Here is a 21,168-nt window from a genome sequence, read left to right on the forward strand (position 1 = left end):
TTTTCCTCAGAATTCTGGTCCTATTTTTCCCTGCCCTCTCCTGATACAGGTAGGCCCTTCTTCTCACAGAGAAAATGAAAACTTATTTCAAACAGTAAGCAATTTTTTAAGTATGTGAAATTACCAAAAATCCCCACAAAACAAGGAAAGTGTTTTCTTGTAAGGAAAACACATCTACTGGGGTCTAGGTGAAATAGCTGCACACTGACAACTGGTACATTTTACAGAAAACCAGACATTCATATCCCAGCCTGAAAACCAAAGAAGCTGAAAACTTTAAAGTCAAAATTAAATTGCATTTGTGGTTAGCAGCAATGAAATCACCTGTTTAACTGTTTTGAGGAGTTTCAGAATTACTTTTGGAGGAAAAATCCCCAAAAAATAAAAATGCACTACATTTTGAAAATCCCATTCCTTTAAAATTACTTAGGGTATCTATTTGGGAATGTTTTATTATACCAAGATGGCATTAAACAGATGCACCAAGCCTCCATTAATACCAAAAGACAGAATTCATAGTAAAAGTCAAACTTATGCATAAGCATCATGTTCAGAACAGAAAGGTGTGTATTATGTTGTTTGGCTAATCCCCCCTCACCCAAAAAAAGCTCTTCCTCCCTGAACAGAAGCTGTTTATTAAACAGCCTGTTTTGCTTTGAAGCATATTCTGCTTTTCACTGTGCTGTTCTCAGAACACTGGAGTATAAAAAACAGCCTTAGATAGTTTTCCTTTTAAAGTCAGAACTTTCCTGCTGACCTGAACACGCAATGTCTATCACTAATGCCCTTAAAATTTGCCTTGATTTCCAGCCACACAAAACAGGTACTTCCTCTTACTTTCAGCAGGACAACCAGACTCATCTGCTGCCAAAACAGCCCCTGCCCTGTCCCGGCCATCACCTGTCCCTCTGCAGAACCCCAGAGCCACAGGGCCCTTGTGCATCCAGCCAAGGCTCCTCAGGGCAGGGACAGAACCAGCCAGGCCACCAAAGGCTCTGCCTGCAAGAGTCCGTTCATCCTTTGGGTCAAACTAGAAAGAAGGATGGGAAAAAGGTTCCTTTGTCACTTCTGATGATGGTGCACTACCAAAACTATGTTCTATGTGTATTTTAATGCATCCTAGACTATGACAATCCTGAAAGACTTACTGATCTGAAAATGAATAGCTGAGATGAGGTTCTTAAAGTATTCTTTATTAATATCATTAGAAGTTGCAGAAACAACTGTCTTGTAATATAAAGGCACAGGGAGACAGTTTTGATAAAGTATTCCAAACAAACAGTAACTTACAGTACAAAAGGACAATTTTAATGCACATACAAACCCCAAACATGTCATTCAAAAATATTTCACCATGTTCATCAATAATAATGGGCAATGACTAAAAATATAAATTGTTATTGTACAATAAATATCTGACAGGTGCAAATGGAACAAGATTTATTGCTCTCCACAATGTTTTCCCTGTAGTGTTTTTGTTGTACTGGGGGGTTTTGGGGTTTTCCTTTAATTTCCAAGTTTCTTTTAAAAGTGGCTTTAATAATTTGTTTCTGGAGGGACTAAACCCCAAACAAAACTGGCAGTGTTTGTTTCTTTTACAACTTTAACAATCACAGTCCACTCTCTCTTTGGGAAATGTGGTAGATGTTTAAAAATCAACTGTAGTGGTAAGTCAAGGATTTTATGGTAGGGTGGTAGTGATGCCTTGAGAGGCTACCTAGAACAGAGGCTAGACAGTGCTAAAGGAATGAAGTAGGGATTTATTAAAAGGCCTTTAAAAGATACACCTTGGGCAGTTCAAGTGGCTCCACCCAACATGGACACCAGGCCAAGAGTTTTCACACTTAGTTTTGGTCCATTTCCATATTGGGGTTAATTGTCCAATTACAGCTTCAGGTTATGAAGTCCCATCCTCCCAGACTGCTCTCCTCAACTCCCTGTTGTTTGCACTTTTTGGGCCTGAAGCTGCAATGGTGTCCTTGGCTCTTGGGCTGGAAAAGGATTCTTTTGTCTTACTAAGCTGTGAAGAGAACTTGCTAACACTTTATATGAAGTTCAGAGTTATATACTAATGCAGTACAGAATCTGGAAAACATGAAAGCTAAAACTTAAGGCATCAGTAGTACCTAGTCTGAGGGTTAGTCTGTTTTCTTCAAATAAGTGGATTTTATGAAGAAAAGTAACATGAACATTTTCCAATAGCTTGTGCCAGAACAAGCACATAAAACTGTTCAAATATGGGGATAAATTAAAATTAAAAGCTGCACTGGGCATTCTCACTTCAGAAAACAAGACAAGGGACTGGAAACAAATTAAGACTACAGAGGCAATGATGACATAAGAGTGAGAATTTCCAATTCTAAAATATCATTAATCACAGAATCTTTAAAGTTGGAAAAGACCTTTCAGATCATCAAGTCCAACCACCAACCCAACACCACCACGTTCACCATTAAACCATGTCCTCAAAATACAGTGACCTAAGAAATCAAAGAGCACTCTGCATCTCTGTGTGGCTCCATTCTGAGCTTTGAGAAAGGAGGGCAAGTCAGTGAGTTTGTCATTTTCCTCACCTGCAGAACAATTTCCATCAGGCTCCGATGCAGTACAGGAGGCAGAGCAGCTCTGCTCTTGGAAGTAGCACACGTTACCTTGCTCAGAATTAAGTTTAGCTTGTACAAAATAGTGTTTTATACACGCATTTAAGAAATATTAGTCTCCTTCTTTACTGTTGCCAGAAGTAATATGCACACATTTCCTAAGAGCATCTTTGTATGAACAAGATTTCAGTGAAATTAAGCATAGTAGTTGTAAAAACAAAAAGCAAAACCATAAATTGAGGAGCAAGCTTTCAAGTGAGTTCTTGTAGCAGTAACTGAGGCTTTTATAAAAACTGTGATTCATGAGAACAACTCCATATTTACACAAACCTCAACAAGTCAATTTCAACTGTACTGGAAATAGTCAAACTTAGTTCCAGAAAAGGTACCTAGAGTGAGCACAGCTTACTGGTAAACTAAAACATGAATATTCAGAAAATTCCATTCAACGCTCTTAGGAAGAATGTAAAACAAACTGCTAACTTGCTTGATATTATTCAAATTAGGGTTTTCTCTAGCATAAGTACACAGTTTCAGAAGTTCTTCAGAAAGTAACCAAGGACCATCAGAATCTGATTTTTGAAAATTATTAGTTTCACTACAGAATAGCATTCTTTGTTTACTGTATGTTCAAAAACTAGTAAACAAAACCATTTTCTTTGGCTTGTACTTAAACTACACCAGATTAGTGATTTTTTTATTTTTAGTTAATCTTCTATCCCCAATTAACACAGATCTTTTTATTGTAGTGTCTTTCCAATTTTCAAATTATGTCTATTAAAAATAAGAGTTTACTCATACCATGATTTCCTGTTAAACAGCCATGTGTATATGCTGGCATGAAGGATAAGTTTTGTACAATAGTTACATTAAGTGATATTTCCAATGGCAGAACCACAGAAGACATTAAATGAATGTTAGTTCAAGTGAGACTTGGGCTTATGATGATCTTAAAAAAACAAACCACCATGTCTAAGCATAGTAAAATACAGTGTAAAACCCCCTAAAATCAGGCAGTAAACTCAGGAATCCTGCACTCACAGTAGGAATGTTCTGCACAGCATTAACATGAAAGCCTGTTCAGTTTGAAACAATGCAGACAGCTAGGTTTACCTGGATGTAAATGCCACTTCAAGGTGTTTAAACAAACACAAAAATGAGACAATTATGTCATGAAAAAGGCCTTTAAAACAGGCCACCAGTCTAACTTGACTTTCCAAGTAAGAACATCAGTTTCACAAAACTGTGACACTAATGCAGTTTTAGGTAAAGTACCCTTTGACACACAAGCTGTCAATTAAGCTATCACAGTCTTTTGTGACCTACTCCCTATTAAACAGTTAGGGAGGACAGTCAATAGTAGCTCAAGTTTTAATTCAGTAAGTACCTTGTTTGTTTGCAAAGGAACATTATAACACCATAAAATTCTATTTTTACAGTATTTAGAAAACTGATAAACTAGGGTTTTTTATTCTCTCTTTTTAACAGAGGAGTCCAAAACTTATGTTTTCTACGTGTCTTTGCAATAGTGTTTTAGCCAACATGGCAGAAGAATTTCACTGTGGACTACCTCACGTTGTTACTGAGCTGTGCAAGGTATTCCCGGAGTTCCTTGGCAGCTTGGAATCGGCCGTATCTCTTCTTTGGGTTGGCACACTCATCCAGCAGGGCCTCCAGGCGCCCCTCTTTGGCAATCTCAGCTGGGGGGTCGTGCAGGAGCCCCCCCGAGGTGCCCCGCCACGTGGCATGTCTGGACAAAAGGTTCTGACAAATGGCATAATAGTTGTGGTCCACAGTGACACGAGCACAAAGAATCTCTTTAGAGAAGGACAGACAAGCTTCTTTATCACAGTCATCAAACTTGCTTTCGTACCACACGTCCCAGTTCTCAGGTTTGTCTGTGAAATGCAAGGAGACAGTAAAACAAGTGAGAGAGGGGAGCAAAGAGCATATGTGTGTCTGAATACAATCAGAAGCTCAATACACAGCAAACTGGTAATGTTTAAACTAAAAGCCAGTTTTGTTTAGATAAACTCAGAAATGCTGGAGCCTAAGACTGCATCTGACAGTCTTCTGCTGAAATGGTCCTGACAAAACAAAAAATAAGGGAAAGAAAGAAAGAAAGAGGGCAAAATAGATAGCAAAGAGAGGGCAGGAAAAAAAGCAGAACAGTAAACACATGAAATCTACATTCACACATACCCAGAGGAAAAAATGAAGCATGAGTAAGTACAAGAGAACAATCCAGAGCCAAAGCTGAGAGAAAAGCAAACAAGCAACATGATTTATTTTAGCAACATAGATTTGGATTCTCTAGTTGCCCTGGAAACTACTGCTAGCAACTGGTCTACCAAAGACTAAAACAATATTGCAAAGTAATTGCTATAAACTTTTGAAACTTTATCTTCTATCTTACTTTCGACACAGCAGTAACCAAAAAATATAAAAAAGCAGATATATTACTTATAATCTTTGAAAAAAGTAAAATTCAACAAGGCAAATGGCATTTATGTATATGTACAAACCCTTCTCCTTGTCACAGCTTTCTTTAACTTAAAACCTGATTTACATAAAATACCTCATGCAGTAATAATACTTAAAAGGTTACTAAGAGTGAGCTCTCCTGAGTTCTTACTACTTTTTGTTAGAAAACTTTCATCTAATGTCTCCAGACTACTGCCAGCTTTGAGAAGAGGTCCTTATCATGGAGTCACAGAGTTTTGCAGATGTCTCTTAGCAGTGTGAGGTACAAAGAAAAATTAATCTGTGCTTGGCAGTCTCTGAGCTGACTACTGGTCTTCTCCTTCACAGCACAATGAGAGTCAGTTTAGGAAAAGAAAGAGTGCTGAAGGATGACAGCTGAAACTATAAAAACATGATGTAAGATCTGCAGAATTAACAGCAAAGTCAATGTGGAAAAAAAAAGCCAGCAAAGCAGAATGGGAAAAAAGGGCTTCAGCAAACTCAAATACAACATCCCAAACAGAGCACAATTAGGTATTATTGTAGACTGCAACTGGACAGAAGGTACATATTGAAATACCTGAGCAGGCATATTGATCAATCTGACAGAGACTGTCTCATGGAACCTTCCCAAAGATCCATGAGATCAGTATTAAATGTCAAGCTCAACACAGATTTATACAAAGAATTTTCTCATGTCCTCTTTTGTTTTCTGTGTTCTTGATTGTTAGATCATAAATCACACCAAAACCCTGACTGGGACAACAGATGTGACACTTGCAGCATTCAGGTTCTGCAAGGAGCTACTCACTCCTATTCCACGTACGTATCAGCATTGTCAGAGCTCACCTGGACATCTTTCTGCCTGAGCAATTCAGTCAGGCTCCAAAAATGAAAGCCTTCAGTAATAAATATTATTTTAAGAGGGAGAGAAAGGAATAGAAAAGAAAGGAAAGGGTTCTACAGTAAATGTACTGGATATTCAATATATTAAAAGGTTTCCTTGGCAGGCTCACACAGTTTTAATCTAAGCTGCTTGAGAACATATAATAAATCTAATAAAAAACCCAACCAAACAACCCCACAATACACTTGTAGAAAAGTGTGTGGATAGAAAAACCCAGTCTAAAAGTTAATTCCACAGCACAACATATGAAGCCTATTTGTAATGCCTTAAATAATCCATTCACCCAAAGCAAACTGGAATCACTTGGCCTGTTGCCATGAACTTCTGCAGAATCCAGAGTTTCATGTTCCATGTCCTTAGGTCTGTAAGTTTTCCTTATAAACTCAAGAAGAATATAAACCTATGTGATGCCACTGCTTTGAGCTTTTACAGTTGACAGAAAGAAAATTAGTTTGGAAACAGCACTAGAATTACCCATTCCTTCGGTTCCATTATTACAGAGAACCAACAGGAAGCAAAGTCAGGCTATGGGACTAAGGCAAAGCAGGCACTAATGCTGTTTGTATTCACAGAAAGTAGAATTCCAAGACTTCCATTGTGACACAGGTGCTTGGAAAAGACAAAAAACCTTTTCTCTCTTAGCTGAGGTGAACAAGACATCCAGGCTGCTTTTTTGTCTACCTGTCCAAACACACCCAGTGCCAACACCCTCTCCTCCCACCCCCACCTCTTCCTTTATGCACATTTACAGTACTCAAAAGTGTCCAGGTATGCTCAACAGTTCATGAAATTGACAAACTGGTCAAGCTAATTAGCAGTCTAATTGCAGAATAAAGCTAATTCATTTGTTAATTAGCAGTCTAGTTGTAAAGCAAACAAAATACATATTTAGCGACCACGCATACTTTAAATATTGTGAGAAAGAAGTGACACATGAGGTGAGGAGTGTGAAAGAAGACACTTACTCTGTCTGATCAACCTTTTGTCTGCTACCAGAACGTTTTCTGCATCTACAATGATAACTTTCCCATCTCTTGGTCCCACTGCAAAGTTGTCGAAGCTGACATCAAGGAGGTAGAGTGCAAATTCAAAGTCATTATTTGTCAGCTGCTCAGCTATTTCCATTAATTGCCAGGCCAGATCCACTCGCTTCTCCCACGGTGCATTGAAGTAACTCCACAGCTCTTCTCCCACGTAGTTGACAGCCACCATTCTCCCACATGCTCCCAAGTACTTTGCAAACGGCCAACCCTCGTCAGATGGAAAACTCTGTATATAAAAAAAAAATTAATTAATACAAAACAACTTAGATTTTAAAAGGCTTTTCAATAAAACTTAGAAGACAAAGCTGCAAATAACCATCAACACAATAACTCATATATTTCTAAGATTTGAGGGGAAAGGAAAAACAATACAAAATGTATTTCAATGACCAAGAGGCCTTGCTGGACTACTGCAGGGGGAAAGCTGGATGACCTGAAACAATACATAACCCATATCTAGCTTACCACCTATACACACACACTCACATATATTTAACACACAATTTCACCAACCATCTTTTTCTCTTAGTGTTTTATTACACATCTGTTGTAGTAATGCAAGTATATTTCCCATCAAAATATTTTTGCATTTGATCTTTTAATTAAAACCAGTTCTTTTAACAACCTAAAGAAAAAAAATCTCTACAAATTGTCACCTCCTTCTCTCCACCACCACCCCCTCCATTTTCCCAGTTGATGGGATTCCTTTGAGGTTTTTTAATTTTCTAGTATACCTTAACAGTCTATCTCTTGATTAACTGCTACGTATATACTGTCTCCTTATTACACACAGCCACATAACATTTTTATCAACAGTAAAATCTGTCTCCAACAGTACCTTTCTCGGAAGTTAACATAAGACACTGAATAGAAATGACACACTACCAGAAATTACAAAAAAAGCCACAACACACCAGCATGGTTTTCCTAATTCAGTTGTGCTGAATGTGCCCTAGGACTTAAATATGAACAGACAAGCACTTAAAAGGTACCCTCCAAACTATGGAGGAATGCTGAATAGGAATGCAACAGGAAGAAACCACAAAAGCACTGATTTAAGAACCCCCAAATTTAGGGAAGTTAGCACTCTAGTACTGGGAGGTACACCACTTTTAACTATTAGAAGATAGTACCAGGTGCCCATGCTCCTTCCTTCGTTCTGCCTTGCTATGGTGTCACCAGACACCCCTCACGATCCACTCTGCAGTAATGATGAAGCAAAGGTTTTGCCACAGCTGGGGCGACCAGCATGGTGGGTTTCAGGATGAATGAAAGCCTTGTACCTTCTGGAATCCACAATGGCAGAAACATTTACTGTCATGTGGGGAAAGAGACTGGAAGGAAACACACCATGTAGTACAGGTCTGAAGTACAAGAACATGCAGAGAAGAGGTGCCTCATATAACCAACTTTGTCTATGTAGTACACCTGAAGAAACAAAAATCATAACTAATATACATAATTGACAATGTTTGCTATTTCTGTGGCAAAAGCCATGAAGCTGCTCTCTAAGGTGGCAAACCTTCGAAGACAATTTCTGGATAAGTAACCATGTTTACCACCACAAAGAACCACATTTCTTGGCTGGGCAAAAAGATATCAGAGCCATATTGATAACAGAATAGGTTCAAAGTTTTTCATATGTCTGTATGTCTGAACTTCAACCATTTTTATCACACGTTCTTTTCATATACGCAAAACAGGTTGTGATAAATCCTGAGGATGATACAAACTAATCTGACAGGTTTGAGAGCAGTAAGGTATTTTCAAGCTGTGATACCATGTAACTCAGCAGAACTAAATCTCTCTCTGTAGAGTTACTACACCTACCATGCAATAGGGAAGACATTACCCAGCCTGCAGGCTTATTTACCTGCAGGATTCAGGGCAATTAATGAAGGTAGAAGTACAGCCAAAGAGCCAGCAGTTCAGGTCAAGTCAAGTGTCACATTCCACAGTTAAGAGGGGATTTTTTTCATTTGTTTTGTGGTTAACAAAATAACCTTCCAATAAATGAAGTATGTGCTAATTCAGTCTTCCTTACTTATTCTGAACAGACTATATAACAGAAACATGGCTGTGGCATCAGTAAATGTCACCAAAGAGGTATTTCATGTGCATTTATCGTGACTGTATTCAGTCCTGGACCAAAACAAAACAAGAAGCAAATAGCTGTTGTCCATCAAATGAAATTATCTGTTTAATCTACATCATATAAACTTCTCTAAATTGGGGAAAAGTTATCTGATTACATTTCCTGATAAACACAAGCTTAACTAATTTCACCAACTGTGCATGACATTTTCATATTGCTGCACTTGAGCAGCACTCAATTCAATGATGCTTGAGTATTTTTATTTAAATATTACTTTGGACCACCCCACTCCTTTTCTTTTCCACAGTTCTCCTTTTCTCTGTTCCAATCTTGCCCTGTTTATGACTTTGCCTCCCTTTTCAAAAAAAAGTTCAACCATAAACAATTGAACCTGGCAAGGAATGTGCTACCACTGGAAGCAAAGGTTCCCTCCCTCCCAACCCACCAAGCACAGTCATGCCAATCCCCTGCACATCATTAGGAAAGCAAGGCTTGTACTTGCCAGGCTGGTGCTCCCTGGGATCAGAGCCTGATCCATACCACATCACCACCTCGTGCTAAGATGCACTGCTGAGAGGAAAAGGGAAGGCCTCCACAGCTGGGTGCAGAAGAGGGAAGGAGCTAAGAGGACTTTTCCTTCCCAGCAGTAGCAGGGATTTATGTAATGGATTAAAGTGATTTTCAAAGTACAGAGTTAGTCACTGATGTCCCAAACACATCTATTATGCTTCCTGCACAGTGTACACTGAATTTCATTGCAGACAAGAAATTCTAGGAGCAGTCAGGTTTATTCAGAAGTGCACACCTTCATGATACCAGCAGAATATCTGCATGCCATGCTGTAACAGATATATTTATAATGCTGGGGTAATAAAAACGTCTTTTGACAACAGGAGAGCAGGGAATCCTGCCAAGGTCTGCACATGTACAAACAACATCTCTGCTTTGGCTCCCTTCCAACTGGCATGTAACAGCCACATCTACACTTCATTACCCAAGTCAGTAGCAGAAGAAAGGGATAAAAATATGTACAAGTGCCTCATTCAGTAGTTTTTATATTCACTTGGTGAATTTGACAAGAATATTAATTGAAGTGCAGACCTCTTGTATTTGCAAGCAGCAGTTTGTAACTTTTTGTACTATTCTATTTTAAAAGCTGTTTTCTAAGACGATACTGCAGCTAACTTGACAAGGATTTTTTGGTTCATGTATTAAAATTTTGAAAGCCAGTAAGAAATGAAAACAAATTTATATGATTAATGAACATGTATTCCATGAACAAGTTGCATTTAGAAACAAAAAGCTTCTTACATCACTACCAAAAATCTGATTTCTGGGGAATAATACGTAACTTTATTTTATGTTTTATTTTAGTAATCTGCATATTTAATTAGATAATTTTATACTTAAATATGTTATTTTCAGACTTAAAAACCTGCATTTGACAGTCACATTAAAAACTAAGCTCTTGTTCAAAACCAAAAACAGCTGTTTGACAAAAGAATCTGATTCTGATGCACTCACATTTTATGTCTGAACATATACACAAATGCCAGAGAAACCATAGACAATTAAGCGTTTTTATGTGTTTTAAAATAAAGTAATACATATGAAAATCTAGAAAGAGGTAGCTTAGTAAGATTCCCCTCATTAACATTATCTTTCTGTATTCAGAGAAACAGGTGTATCTTCTAACAGAAAGATGGAAAACAGTAAAATGCCAAAAACTTCTGCTACCTCCATTCCCAGTGACACACCCCCAAAACATATTTTGCTTGCTCTAATTAGTGTAGCTCCAAGCTATCTCTCTAAGCAAGGCTTAGAAACCTAAACAAACCCTGTCAAAGGGACAATGGACATGCTGTTCCTGAAACAATAATACTGCATTTATACCTTTAAAATATACACTGTAGTCTCAGAATAAATATTAAGAATTAACAGAGCAAATTTATCACTTCACTGAAGCACAAAACACACTATCAGTGCATTTGTCTTCCTCACTTCCATCTGTCTAAACCTGAGATTATACACAAATGTGCCAGTGTTTTTTGTTCAGAGCTGTGAATTAGATCAGGCAGTGAAGACTCACCAGCTTGAAGCTGGTAAGGCCTATTGTATTCTGCAGTAACACAAATCCCCTTTGAATTAAACACTTAAAAGAATATTAGTTTATCATAATGAAGCATGTAATTCATCCTCATAATCAAGACCAAAAATCCAAACTAGTTTAAGTAAAAACTGACGTTTCTGTTGTTAAAAACCATGCTTTTCATTTTCAAAACTATTCCAGAAGATGCTCTATTTGTCACCTCCAGTGTTTGCATAAAGTGAGTTCCAGCTCAGAAAAAACACCTTGGACAAAACCTGCCCAACAAAGAGCTGCATCTTGTATGTGAAGAAATTTTAAAAAACAAACACAAACAGAGCAGGGACTTGTCTCCAAAGGACCCTGAGGAACGTCATGGCAAAATGACCCCCTCACTGACACCTTCACAGAATCATCCTGCTGAACTGCAGGCACCAACAGGCAGGGCAAGGAGAACTCAAATAACATGCTCTTCCTCAAATGGAAAATGAGTTCTCTCTGAGTACTGCTGATTCTGCAGTGTAAACAAAAGTAGCACTTGTATTAATCACCAAGGCAAATAAGCAAAGCTCTGGAACCATGAAGAGCTGGAGAGCAGATTTTACCATGATGCTTTTTGAATCAAAGGAGTTACAAAGCACAGATGCCTCCTTTTGTCAGGAACTGCTTTGCATTCTGGAAGATACGTATTCAAATGTTTTTCTGAATGCTAGTGAGTACAATGAAAACCAAGTAATTCCAACTATATGCTACAGCATTTGACATTTATTTAGAACTCCCACAGAAGTTATACACATATAGCCTACGCACACAGCGCCAACAGTGGATTTCACCGAGTACTCCAGATATTGGTGGTCCCACTGAAACCATGGTTTTTTAATTTATTTGACTTTTGTTCAAGTTTGACTACATTTCAACCAGTTACTACATAAAATTCATGCCAACAAGAGGTTCACACCAGGCTTGACACACTATAGGACAAAAAAAAAAAAAAAAACCAAACTCTAAAGCCATTAAGATGAACACTTCAGCTGTAAAAGCTGTATTTCAAAACGTCAGCAGAGATATGCCTCTTTTCCAAATAAATTAATGAACAATGATTAAACTTGAGAGCCATAGTAAAGCAAATTTAATATCATAATTGGTTGTCACCTGTTCAAATTGGTTTGTAGTTCATAAAAGTTTTTTCAGATTATATTTTCAACAGATGCAAATAATCACTGTGTATTTACTTCTCATCAGTAATGAGCCTGGAATATATCAGTATAAAGGACTCCTAGCAGAGATGGCCTTATTTTTAAAGTTACTTTGCAAAACTGGAGTCTAAAACAAAGCCTCAATTACTTAATTCAGGGAAGTTAAACACAACTCCCCCTATACATCTGACATACCAGAACACCATTGGTATTGCAAGATTTCTAATGTAGGGTAACAAGCTCTTTTCTGCTACTGAAAACTGGAAGAGTGATCATTTCTCAAGAGAATTTTTATTTAAGTCTGTATAGTGACTTCCTAGCAGCCTTTAAATTCAGACAGCCATTCATCATAATACACACCCCACAATAACTTCAAGAATTTCTAGACTATCTTAAAATAGCCCTTTTAATTCACCCTACATGTTTTCACTCTAGGGAACTTTCACTATGAAAGAAAGATGAAAATAGTTTTGATAACTTAGGGAACATAATTAAATATGACAGTTAACATGACAAGTACAAGCCAGTTCTGGTCTAATATGTACAGTCATATGTCACTGCAAAAAAATGATTCTTCAGTTTTCAATACAACCACGTTAGCGGAATATTCTTGTAACATGAGGCCACTCAATTTTAATTCATCAAAGAACCAATTTTTTGTCCCTCTTAGAAAGGTTCACAATGAAAATTCAGTCTATTAAAATCCTAGTATCTGTATGAGCTAGGACTTAAATAACACAAGTCCAGCCAAGGACATGTCAGGTAGTGCAGATACCACCTTAAATCCACTGCTTGGTTTATGGCATCAGAATTATGGAACAGAAACACCAAATTCAGTAATGAAGACATTTTAAAGGGTACCAAGTATTAAAACTGACTTGCCATTCTACATTCTACCAATGTATTTAGAATAGAACTACAGAAAATAACTTATGATTAGAAGAGTGTGTACAAAAAAAATAGAAAAGAGGAATTTGCCCATTTACTTATGTATGGATCAGCAAAAAGATTCTGTGGAATATTTGGCTAAATTGCTGCTTTCAGTGAATTCTGTGCAAGAAATTGTTTCAAATTGATCAGTTAAAGTTTTAATATATGTTTACCAGATGTCAACTATTGCTCTTCCCATAACAAAACCAAACAGAAAGCCCAACAATGACATGTAGAGAAACCAGAAGAATTTTAGGTTATGTGGCAACAGACTGTTCATGCAGAGTAATTATACCAGGAATAGAGATACAGCTGTTGGGTTTGTTTTGTTTTGCTTTTTCCCCACAAGGAATAAGAATGATCAGAAGTTGTGAGAAAAATAAAGTCATTAAGCTTAAGCATTTAGAAAGCTAAAACCGTATCTGAGGTAGGGGCAATGATTTACACAGTCTATTAAAAATGCAGAAATACTGCTATTTGGCACATAGAGATTGGCATTTCTCTTAGAGAAATAAAAGGCCTTGAGACTTGTAATTTACATACAAGACAGAAATGTTCCCCATCATTCTTTGAAGAATGTTCATTTAAACAGGCTGATAAAGCTACAGCTTGAAACAAAGTTGCATTAATGCACTCTAGATTTAATTGATAGATACCTTCTGTAGTTTGCAAAAATCTTCACTACATGCCAGCATTTTGTTTTAATTGCAAAGTATATGTGCAATTTCCAAGTATACTTTGTGAGCCAGTCTAATTTTTCCCACAGTAGCTGGTATGGGTCTGTGTTTTGGATTTGTGTTGGAAATGGCATTGGTAACTCAGGGATGTTTCAGTTATTGCTGAGCAGTGATTACACAGAGCCAAGGCCTTTTCTGCTCCACACCCCAGCAGCCAGGGGAATGGGGGTGCACCAGAAGCTGGGAGGGGACACAGCCAGGCCAGCTGACCCCAGCTGATCCAAGGGACATTCCATTCCATATGGCATCCTGATCAGCATGTGAGGCTGGGGGAAGGAGACAAAAGGAGGGGGGACACACATCCAGAGTGACAGCATTTGTCTTCCCAAGTCACCATTCCCTGCGATGGAGCCCTGCAACGGCTGAGCACCTGCCTGCCCTTGGGAATTGCTGAATGAATCCCTTGTTTGGCTTTGCTCTCCTTACTAAACTGCCTTGGTCTCAACCCACAAGTTTTCTCACTTCTACTCTCCCAATTCTCCCCCATCCCAGTGTGAAGGGAGGGAGCTGCGTGGGGCTGAGTTCCCAGATGGGGTTAAACCACACCACTGAAAACAAAGCAAACACAACTGACATTTCCATATGGCACCCGGCAATACTGTGACACAGCACAGCCGACACAAAGGCAAGACTGAGGGTTACAAGACCAGCTCTAGATGCACTTTTGCCAAAACAATTTATAAATCCTGTATTTCAGTTTTGCCAGTACAGATGTAAAGTGCCTTTTCAGGTTAAGTGTAAGATCTTAGGAAATATACAACCACCTTACTGAAAGCTTTCTTATCAAGAAACAATTTATTATTTCAGCAGTCTTGAGCCACATTGTACTTCCCCCAACTCCGAGAACAAGGATTTGGGGCGTTGACAAATAACACAATACAACATTGGGGCATTGCTGTTTTTTGGTGTTTAAGTAGCACTTCGTGTTTAAGTAACACTTTGCCACTGGCAGAATGTGTCAGACACGGCGTGGCTGCACTCCAGGGCTCACAGCACAGCTACAGTGGCACCACAGCAGCAGCCCAGGAACTGTCATCCACACTGCCAGGACACTGCCACAGCGCTCCAAAGAGGAAATCTGGAGGCTCTGAGGGATCAGTGCAGGAGCTCTGTTAAAAATGAGGTATCACACCTTTCAGTTCTATTAACAGTAAGTTTCTGTTCCAACTTGCAAATGAAGATAAAAATTAACCAAGTAACTTGATAAAGGTGAATACCATCCACTATTTAAACAGATATCACTGTTGAAAATATTTCAAGAACTTTCTCTACTACATCTATTTTACAAGACAAATGAGAAACTGGGTGGTTTATAGAAAGTCACAGGACAAGGATAAATCTGCTTACATTCAAAATGGTTCTACGAATTCTGCAGAGTGAACAGTCACACTGCACTCAGTCTCTAATCCACGTAATTTTTTCAACTTTTCTATTTCTTCCTGAGGCAACTTCAGCCAACCTATCTTTGCAAGTGTTGGATGCACACCGCCATCATATTCAGTTTGAAATAGAATGCCATGCATAGATCCTATACTCCAGGTGATTCCCATATAAAACACTCTGTTTATCATTGAATGAGTTGAAACAAGCAGCAAGTTAGGTTGTTGCTTTTGTCCAAATAAGCTGTTCATGCCTATATGAAATACTGGTTTAGATGTAGCATTTTGATTACAAATCTGACCTTATTTTACTAAATAGTATTCATCTTTATTGCAGAAAACAATGATTAGGAGGGAAAATGGAAAAACCCCAAACCTATCAGAAATTAAATCTTTAGCATATAAGTTCTTTGGTTCAAATGTGAATTCGGAAAATTGTGAGAGGATTTAATTAGTGAGCAGTTTAGCAAGATTCTACAGAAGAAAAATTAGTATTTTAATAGCCAAAAAAAATCTAAAGTGTACTTAAACAACTGCAGCTGTCATTCCATTTGCTTAACAAATTAAAATGGCAAAAAAAGGGGCTGAGTTCTTCCCTGAGTACACCTACACAAAAAGTGTGAACAAAGAAAGTTAACAAGAAAGTTATAAAAAAATACAAATAGCGAGTTTGGATTACAACATGTAATCTGTACTAAACTGTGCAGCGTTATACTTTTGATACAAATCCCTGAACAGTAATATCATGCTATGGGTTAAAGCCTCACCTGGAAAATTCCCACAGCAGAAGCTGTAAATCACTTGTGACGATGCAGTTCATAAGCAACACCACTTCAGGAATAATCCATACTCCTCACAGGCTTCAAGCTAAAATCCCAGTCTCTGACAAAAAGCCTCACAATCCACAAATTGCTGGCTCTTGTAGACAACTACAGTGAATTTTCTATTATAAATCAAAGACCAAGCTTTGAATATCTATTAAATTGCCTATTTACATTTGTCTGTAACACAATTAAGCAACACAGAACTTGCATGCACTATGAATAACAGTGCTCAGTCACTGTAGTGTTCCATGAAAGGCTTGAGGCAAAAACAAGTAATATTTTCCCTTATGCTCTCTTGGTGACAGACAGCATGAATTAAATGCATCTATTTATTGATTGCTTTATTTTAAATTAAAATCTGATTCTTCAACATCATGCAGGTTTCTTTTCTTGGAAGCAGCTGATTTTTAAAACAAGCCTACAAGTTTCGTTCACTACTTGCCTTCATCAATACTGCACAAACTACAGAATAAAATGCTTTACTAATGTTATGTACAAACACAAACCTTTGCAATAGTCAATTATCAATTCTAGAAAGTAACCACCTCTCAGAGTGTCTAGCACATTGCTGTTGCAAGAGCTGCAGAAGACAGAATTACCCATTCCTTGCCTGTTTCTCAGATGGAGACTAATCCTGGAGTACTGTGGAATGGGAAGAGATCATACAGATTCATGTACTTTACATATTTCATTCCTAATTGAGGGAAGGTCTTCAAAGCTCAAGTACCCAATACCAAAAATTAACACTCTTCTGAAGAAACCACTAGGAGTGCTTAAGCACACAAAGCTGGCCTGAACCTCCCCAGAAATATTGTCCAAGATATGCCAAAGCATCAAAATTTACAAGAGTCTATGAAACACTTTTGATCTGTTACAAGGCAACGGACTTGCTTTACTTCTCTCTGAACTGCTGAAGGCTGCCTCACTTCCCACAAATTTGAGCTGCTCTACTCTCAGCTGCACCCTTGTTAAGATAAATGTCGAGCAGAGCGCTCAAGTCCACTCAAGATTTTCTTCTCTTCAACAGATTTGCTTGACAGTCTCAGGACTCATCTACAGTTCATCAAGAAGCAGAGAGGAATCAAGGCTCCTAATCAACCCACTGCCCACCATTTATGATCCAGCCCATTAGAGTAAATGCCACAAGTGTGCCATACCCTTTGCCTCTAAAGAATTATGAAGAAACACAGCTGTTCTCTGGCCATCAAGGTCTACATTCAGTATGTTGGAACCACTGTTGGTTCCAACAACCAAAAACGTAGGTTGTATGAAACGCAGCCAAAGCAAATCACTTCTCCAAGAATTTCCGAATATACTCAGCAGAGCAAAGCAGTTTTGATTTTCTTACTTAAGTGAAGTTTCCTTTCTCACTGTGCTCAGGAGGAACTTCACAGTAAAATGGGAAACTTACTGTACCCTCAAGTCTGCTGAGAAGCAAACTGGAAACACATTTTGAAAACAAAACTAAAGAGCTGTAGATAGAGAGACTGAAGGGCAGAAGGCATACTACCAAAAAACATAATGGTAATTAAGTTCATAAATTGATTTTCTAGAAATTAGTTGGTAGGCAAACTTTCTGGAGGGTAAAGCCTGCAGCACTGCTTTTTGAGCATTTCTTGGCCTCTCATGAGAGAAACAGCAGATGTTAATAGCAATCATGAGGTAATGTTTCCAAAACATATTTGCAAATATTATTTTAATCATACATTGGATAAAGGCAAGGACAGTTCAGTAGTTAGACAAAACAGTTCTAATTCCAAACCTAAATGCTAAAGGCACACTTGGGAGTTCCCTTGATAATGTTAAAAACCAAAATGCAAAGCTCCCCATCTAAACAGATATAGAATAGAAACAACTGAGTGGTGCCACAGAATAGAAGTTTCCTAAGCAATTTTCACCTAAAAATGTACATAATACATTAAAGCACAAATTTCAGGTGTGTGCACATAACCCGTCCCCCTAATTAAAGACTGGAGAACATGCAATCGCTGAAAAGAGAACACTGTTCATTTATCTGTCGGTCTATTTTCAGGCTACAAATACCTATCTTTAATTTCTACCAGCACTAACTATATTTAGTTCAAATTAAGAACATGACATAGCACATGAGTCAGTTTCTGACAAGGAAAGCACAGCAGCATCGCAGCACAGTCTCTACGCACTCCCTCTTAAACTAGACCCTAAGAAATGAATCACGGGCACCCACTGCTGCCCGGGAATATGTGAGCTGCGGAACACGCCGACACCGAACTGTGCGAAAGGCACAAGTCAGCAGAGAGCATCAGCCTCCAGCACTGACCCGCGCGCTCCTGGGGGACCGCGGCTGCCGCTCGGTACCCGACGGCACAGCGGGATGGGGATGGAGTTTAAAAACCCCGAGGAGGACGGCAAATCGGGAAAACACACGCGGTCTTTGAGGGAGGAAGGAAGCAGGAGAGCTGATCAGGCTAAGTGAGCTAAAGAAACGCCTCCTGCCCAGAGGCAGGGACCGGGGACCCTCTGCTCAGCCCGCCCTGCCGGCACCTCCGGCAGGAGTCAGTCACGGCACAGAGCCAGAGGCGGCCCCCGCGACCCGGCGGGGTTTGGGGGCAGCTGCCCGGAGCCCTCGGCCCCGCCCGCAGACACGGCGAGGACAGGAAGGGCCATTCCGGAGAGGGTCCCGCCGGGATGGGCAGCGCCGGCGAGGGCACGCCCGGGCACTGCCGGCCGCGCTTACCTGCAGCACCAGCGGCTCGGGGTTGAAGGCGAGGGTGATGAGGAGCTGCATGCGCTCCGAGTCCTTCAGGTTGCGCAGCAGGAAGCTGCCCGAGTCCTTGGTCTCGGCGTAGCGGCGCACCAGGCGGTCGAGCAGGCGCTGCGAGGGGCAGTGCACCAGGTCGGACCAGCCCTCCACGGCGCCGGGGGTGAGCAGCCGCACGTCGCCGTTCAGGCTGGCGAACTCGGTGGCGGGCAGCGCCTGCAGCAGGTCGCAGCGGCCCCTGCCGGTGGCGCGGCGGCAGATCTTGGTGTCGATATCGGCGAGCTCCTGCGCCGAGCCCAGGCGCTTCAGCACGACGCGGCGGGAGCCCTCGCGGGGCTCCCCGTACCGCGCGAAGTACACGTTCTTCACGTTGAAGAAGTCCAGCAGGCGCAGGCGGCCCCAGCTCTCCAGCCGCAGCTGCCCGTTGAGGAACTTGCGGCACCAGCTGGTGCCCCAGCAGGCCGGGCACTTATTGAGCTGCAGAAAGCGCCGCTCCGACAGCTCGTTGCGCTGCAGCGAGGCCAGCAGCGAGTGCGTGTTCAGCACCAGCGCCGCCGCCAGGCTGCCCAGCACCGCCAGCTTCACGTAGCGGTACAGCCGCCCCAACTTCAGCGACACCAGCCGCAGCATCGTCCCGGGCCGCGCCGGGCCCCCCGCCCTCCGCCGAGCTCGCTGCCCGCCCCGGCCGCGCCGCGGCTCCGGCTCCAATAAACTCCCCGCCTCGCCGCCCGCCCGATAAAAGGCGGCCAAGTTACTGAGGGGCCGGCGGGGAGGGGGAGGGCAGGGGAGGGGGGGCGGCGCCTGCAGCGCGCGGGCCCGGGCGGACCCGCCCCCGGGGAGGGGCTCGGGCTCCGCCGCCGCCGCCGCCGCTCCCGCCGCCGCCGAGCCCCCCCCGCCCAGCCCCGGGGGGCTCCGCCCCCGCCCGCCGCTGGACACGCCCCCGAGGGCGAGGCCTAGCGCGAGCGCCGCCGGCCGCCAGCGGTTGGCTGCTCGTGACGCGGCGCGGTCGCGTGCGGCCCCGCCCCCTCCCCGCCCCATCCCGGCGCCGGGGGCGGGGCCGCCACGCGCGCGGGGGGCGGGGCGCGGCGCCCTTCCCGCCCCGCAGCCCCCCGGCCCCGCCGGACTCTCGGGCTGCCGGGGGAGGGGGCGCGGGGCTGGCGCTGGCCGGCGCCATGTTACGTGTGGCTGTGTTTGTCCGCGTCTGCCCGCCGTGTCCGCCCCCGGCCCGCCCGGGGCAGCAGCGCTCTCCCGGTGCCCGCGGAAAGCGCCCTGCCCGAGGCCGGCCCGGGACGGCCGTGCTGCCCCAGCGGTGTCCGCCACCCCCGTGTCCTGCCCGCCCCTCGCGTCCGCCGCAGCCTCGCGGCGCGCGCCGCCCGCCCTCACGAGTCCCGCCGCGTCCCCGCTTGGCTCGCTGGTGCCGCGGGACGCGTTCTCTCTTCCCCGGAGCCGGCAAGGGGCAGTTGGTGCGTGCGGATTGATCGTTGGAACGCTACACCTGATCCCCTGAAACGGGTTCAGCCTGTCCCCATGCGGGGGGAAGGACCGTGCAGAGCCGTGCTGAGGAATGTACCGTGCTGTGAGGCTGCCTCCACAGCGTCCCTGGGAGTGGTGTCACCGGCACTGCCTCAGGCTAAGAGCCGGTCTATAACACACTACAGAGTAACAGAGATTAAGAAAAAGGGTGAAAGTCTTAATCTCGTCTGACACTATACTCTCGCAAATAAAAGACAACCTTCATATTGTGAGAAGTAACTCACTTTATTACCTTTTTCAGCCCCAAAAGTACAGTAGGGAGATGGTCGTTGCGAAAGAAGTGTAGCAGACTGCATAATTTCCAGTTATTTTACACGCACTATACAAAAATTTGGGTGCTTAGTATCTAGAGCACTCGGCATAGATTTGTCTTTTCATCCTGGCGTGTACTGATATCCTATATACTGTGTTTTAACACTCCTATGACTAGCCTAAAGTATTTCTTTTACTGAGATTTTGTCACTGACCATATCTGTTTCAATATACCTTGTTAAATGCTGCTGGTAGGGTCAAAACATTCCATCAGCAAATTCTGGTCTACAAACCAGTGGGTTTCCGACAAAATAACTATATACATAAATATATAAAATTTTCCTTAATTCAAGTCTTCATTAGAGGATGCACTGCTTGACGGC

General features: G+C 41.8%; 1 protein-coding gene across 1 annotated transcript; it reads right to left on the reverse strand.

Moving 5' to 3' along the window:
• Positions 1-1,172: 1,172 nt before the first annotated feature.
• On the reverse strand, positions 1,173-19,855 carry DIPK2A (divergent protein kinase domain 2A). The gene is made up of 3 exons (XM_053952103.1): positions 18,977-19,855; positions 6,936-7,239; positions 1,173-4,498 (listed from the first exon to the last, which is right to left on the reverse strand). Exons 1-3 carry the CDS (start codon positions 19,628-19,630, stop codon positions 4,167-4,169), a joined length of 1,290 nt encoding a protein of 429 aa, XP_053808078.1. The 5' UTR covers positions 19,631-19,855; the 3' UTR covers positions 1,173-4,166.
• Between the last annotated feature and the right edge of the window lie 1,313 nt (positions 19,856-21,168).

This window comes from Vidua chalybeata, chromosome 10 (genome assembly GCF_026979565.1).
Source record: "Vidua chalybeata isolate OUT-0048 chromosome 10, bVidCha1 merged haplotype, whole genome shotgun sequence".
Classification (NCBI taxonomy): Eukaryota; Metazoa; Chordata; class Aves; order Passeriformes; family Viduidae; genus Vidua; species Vidua chalybeata.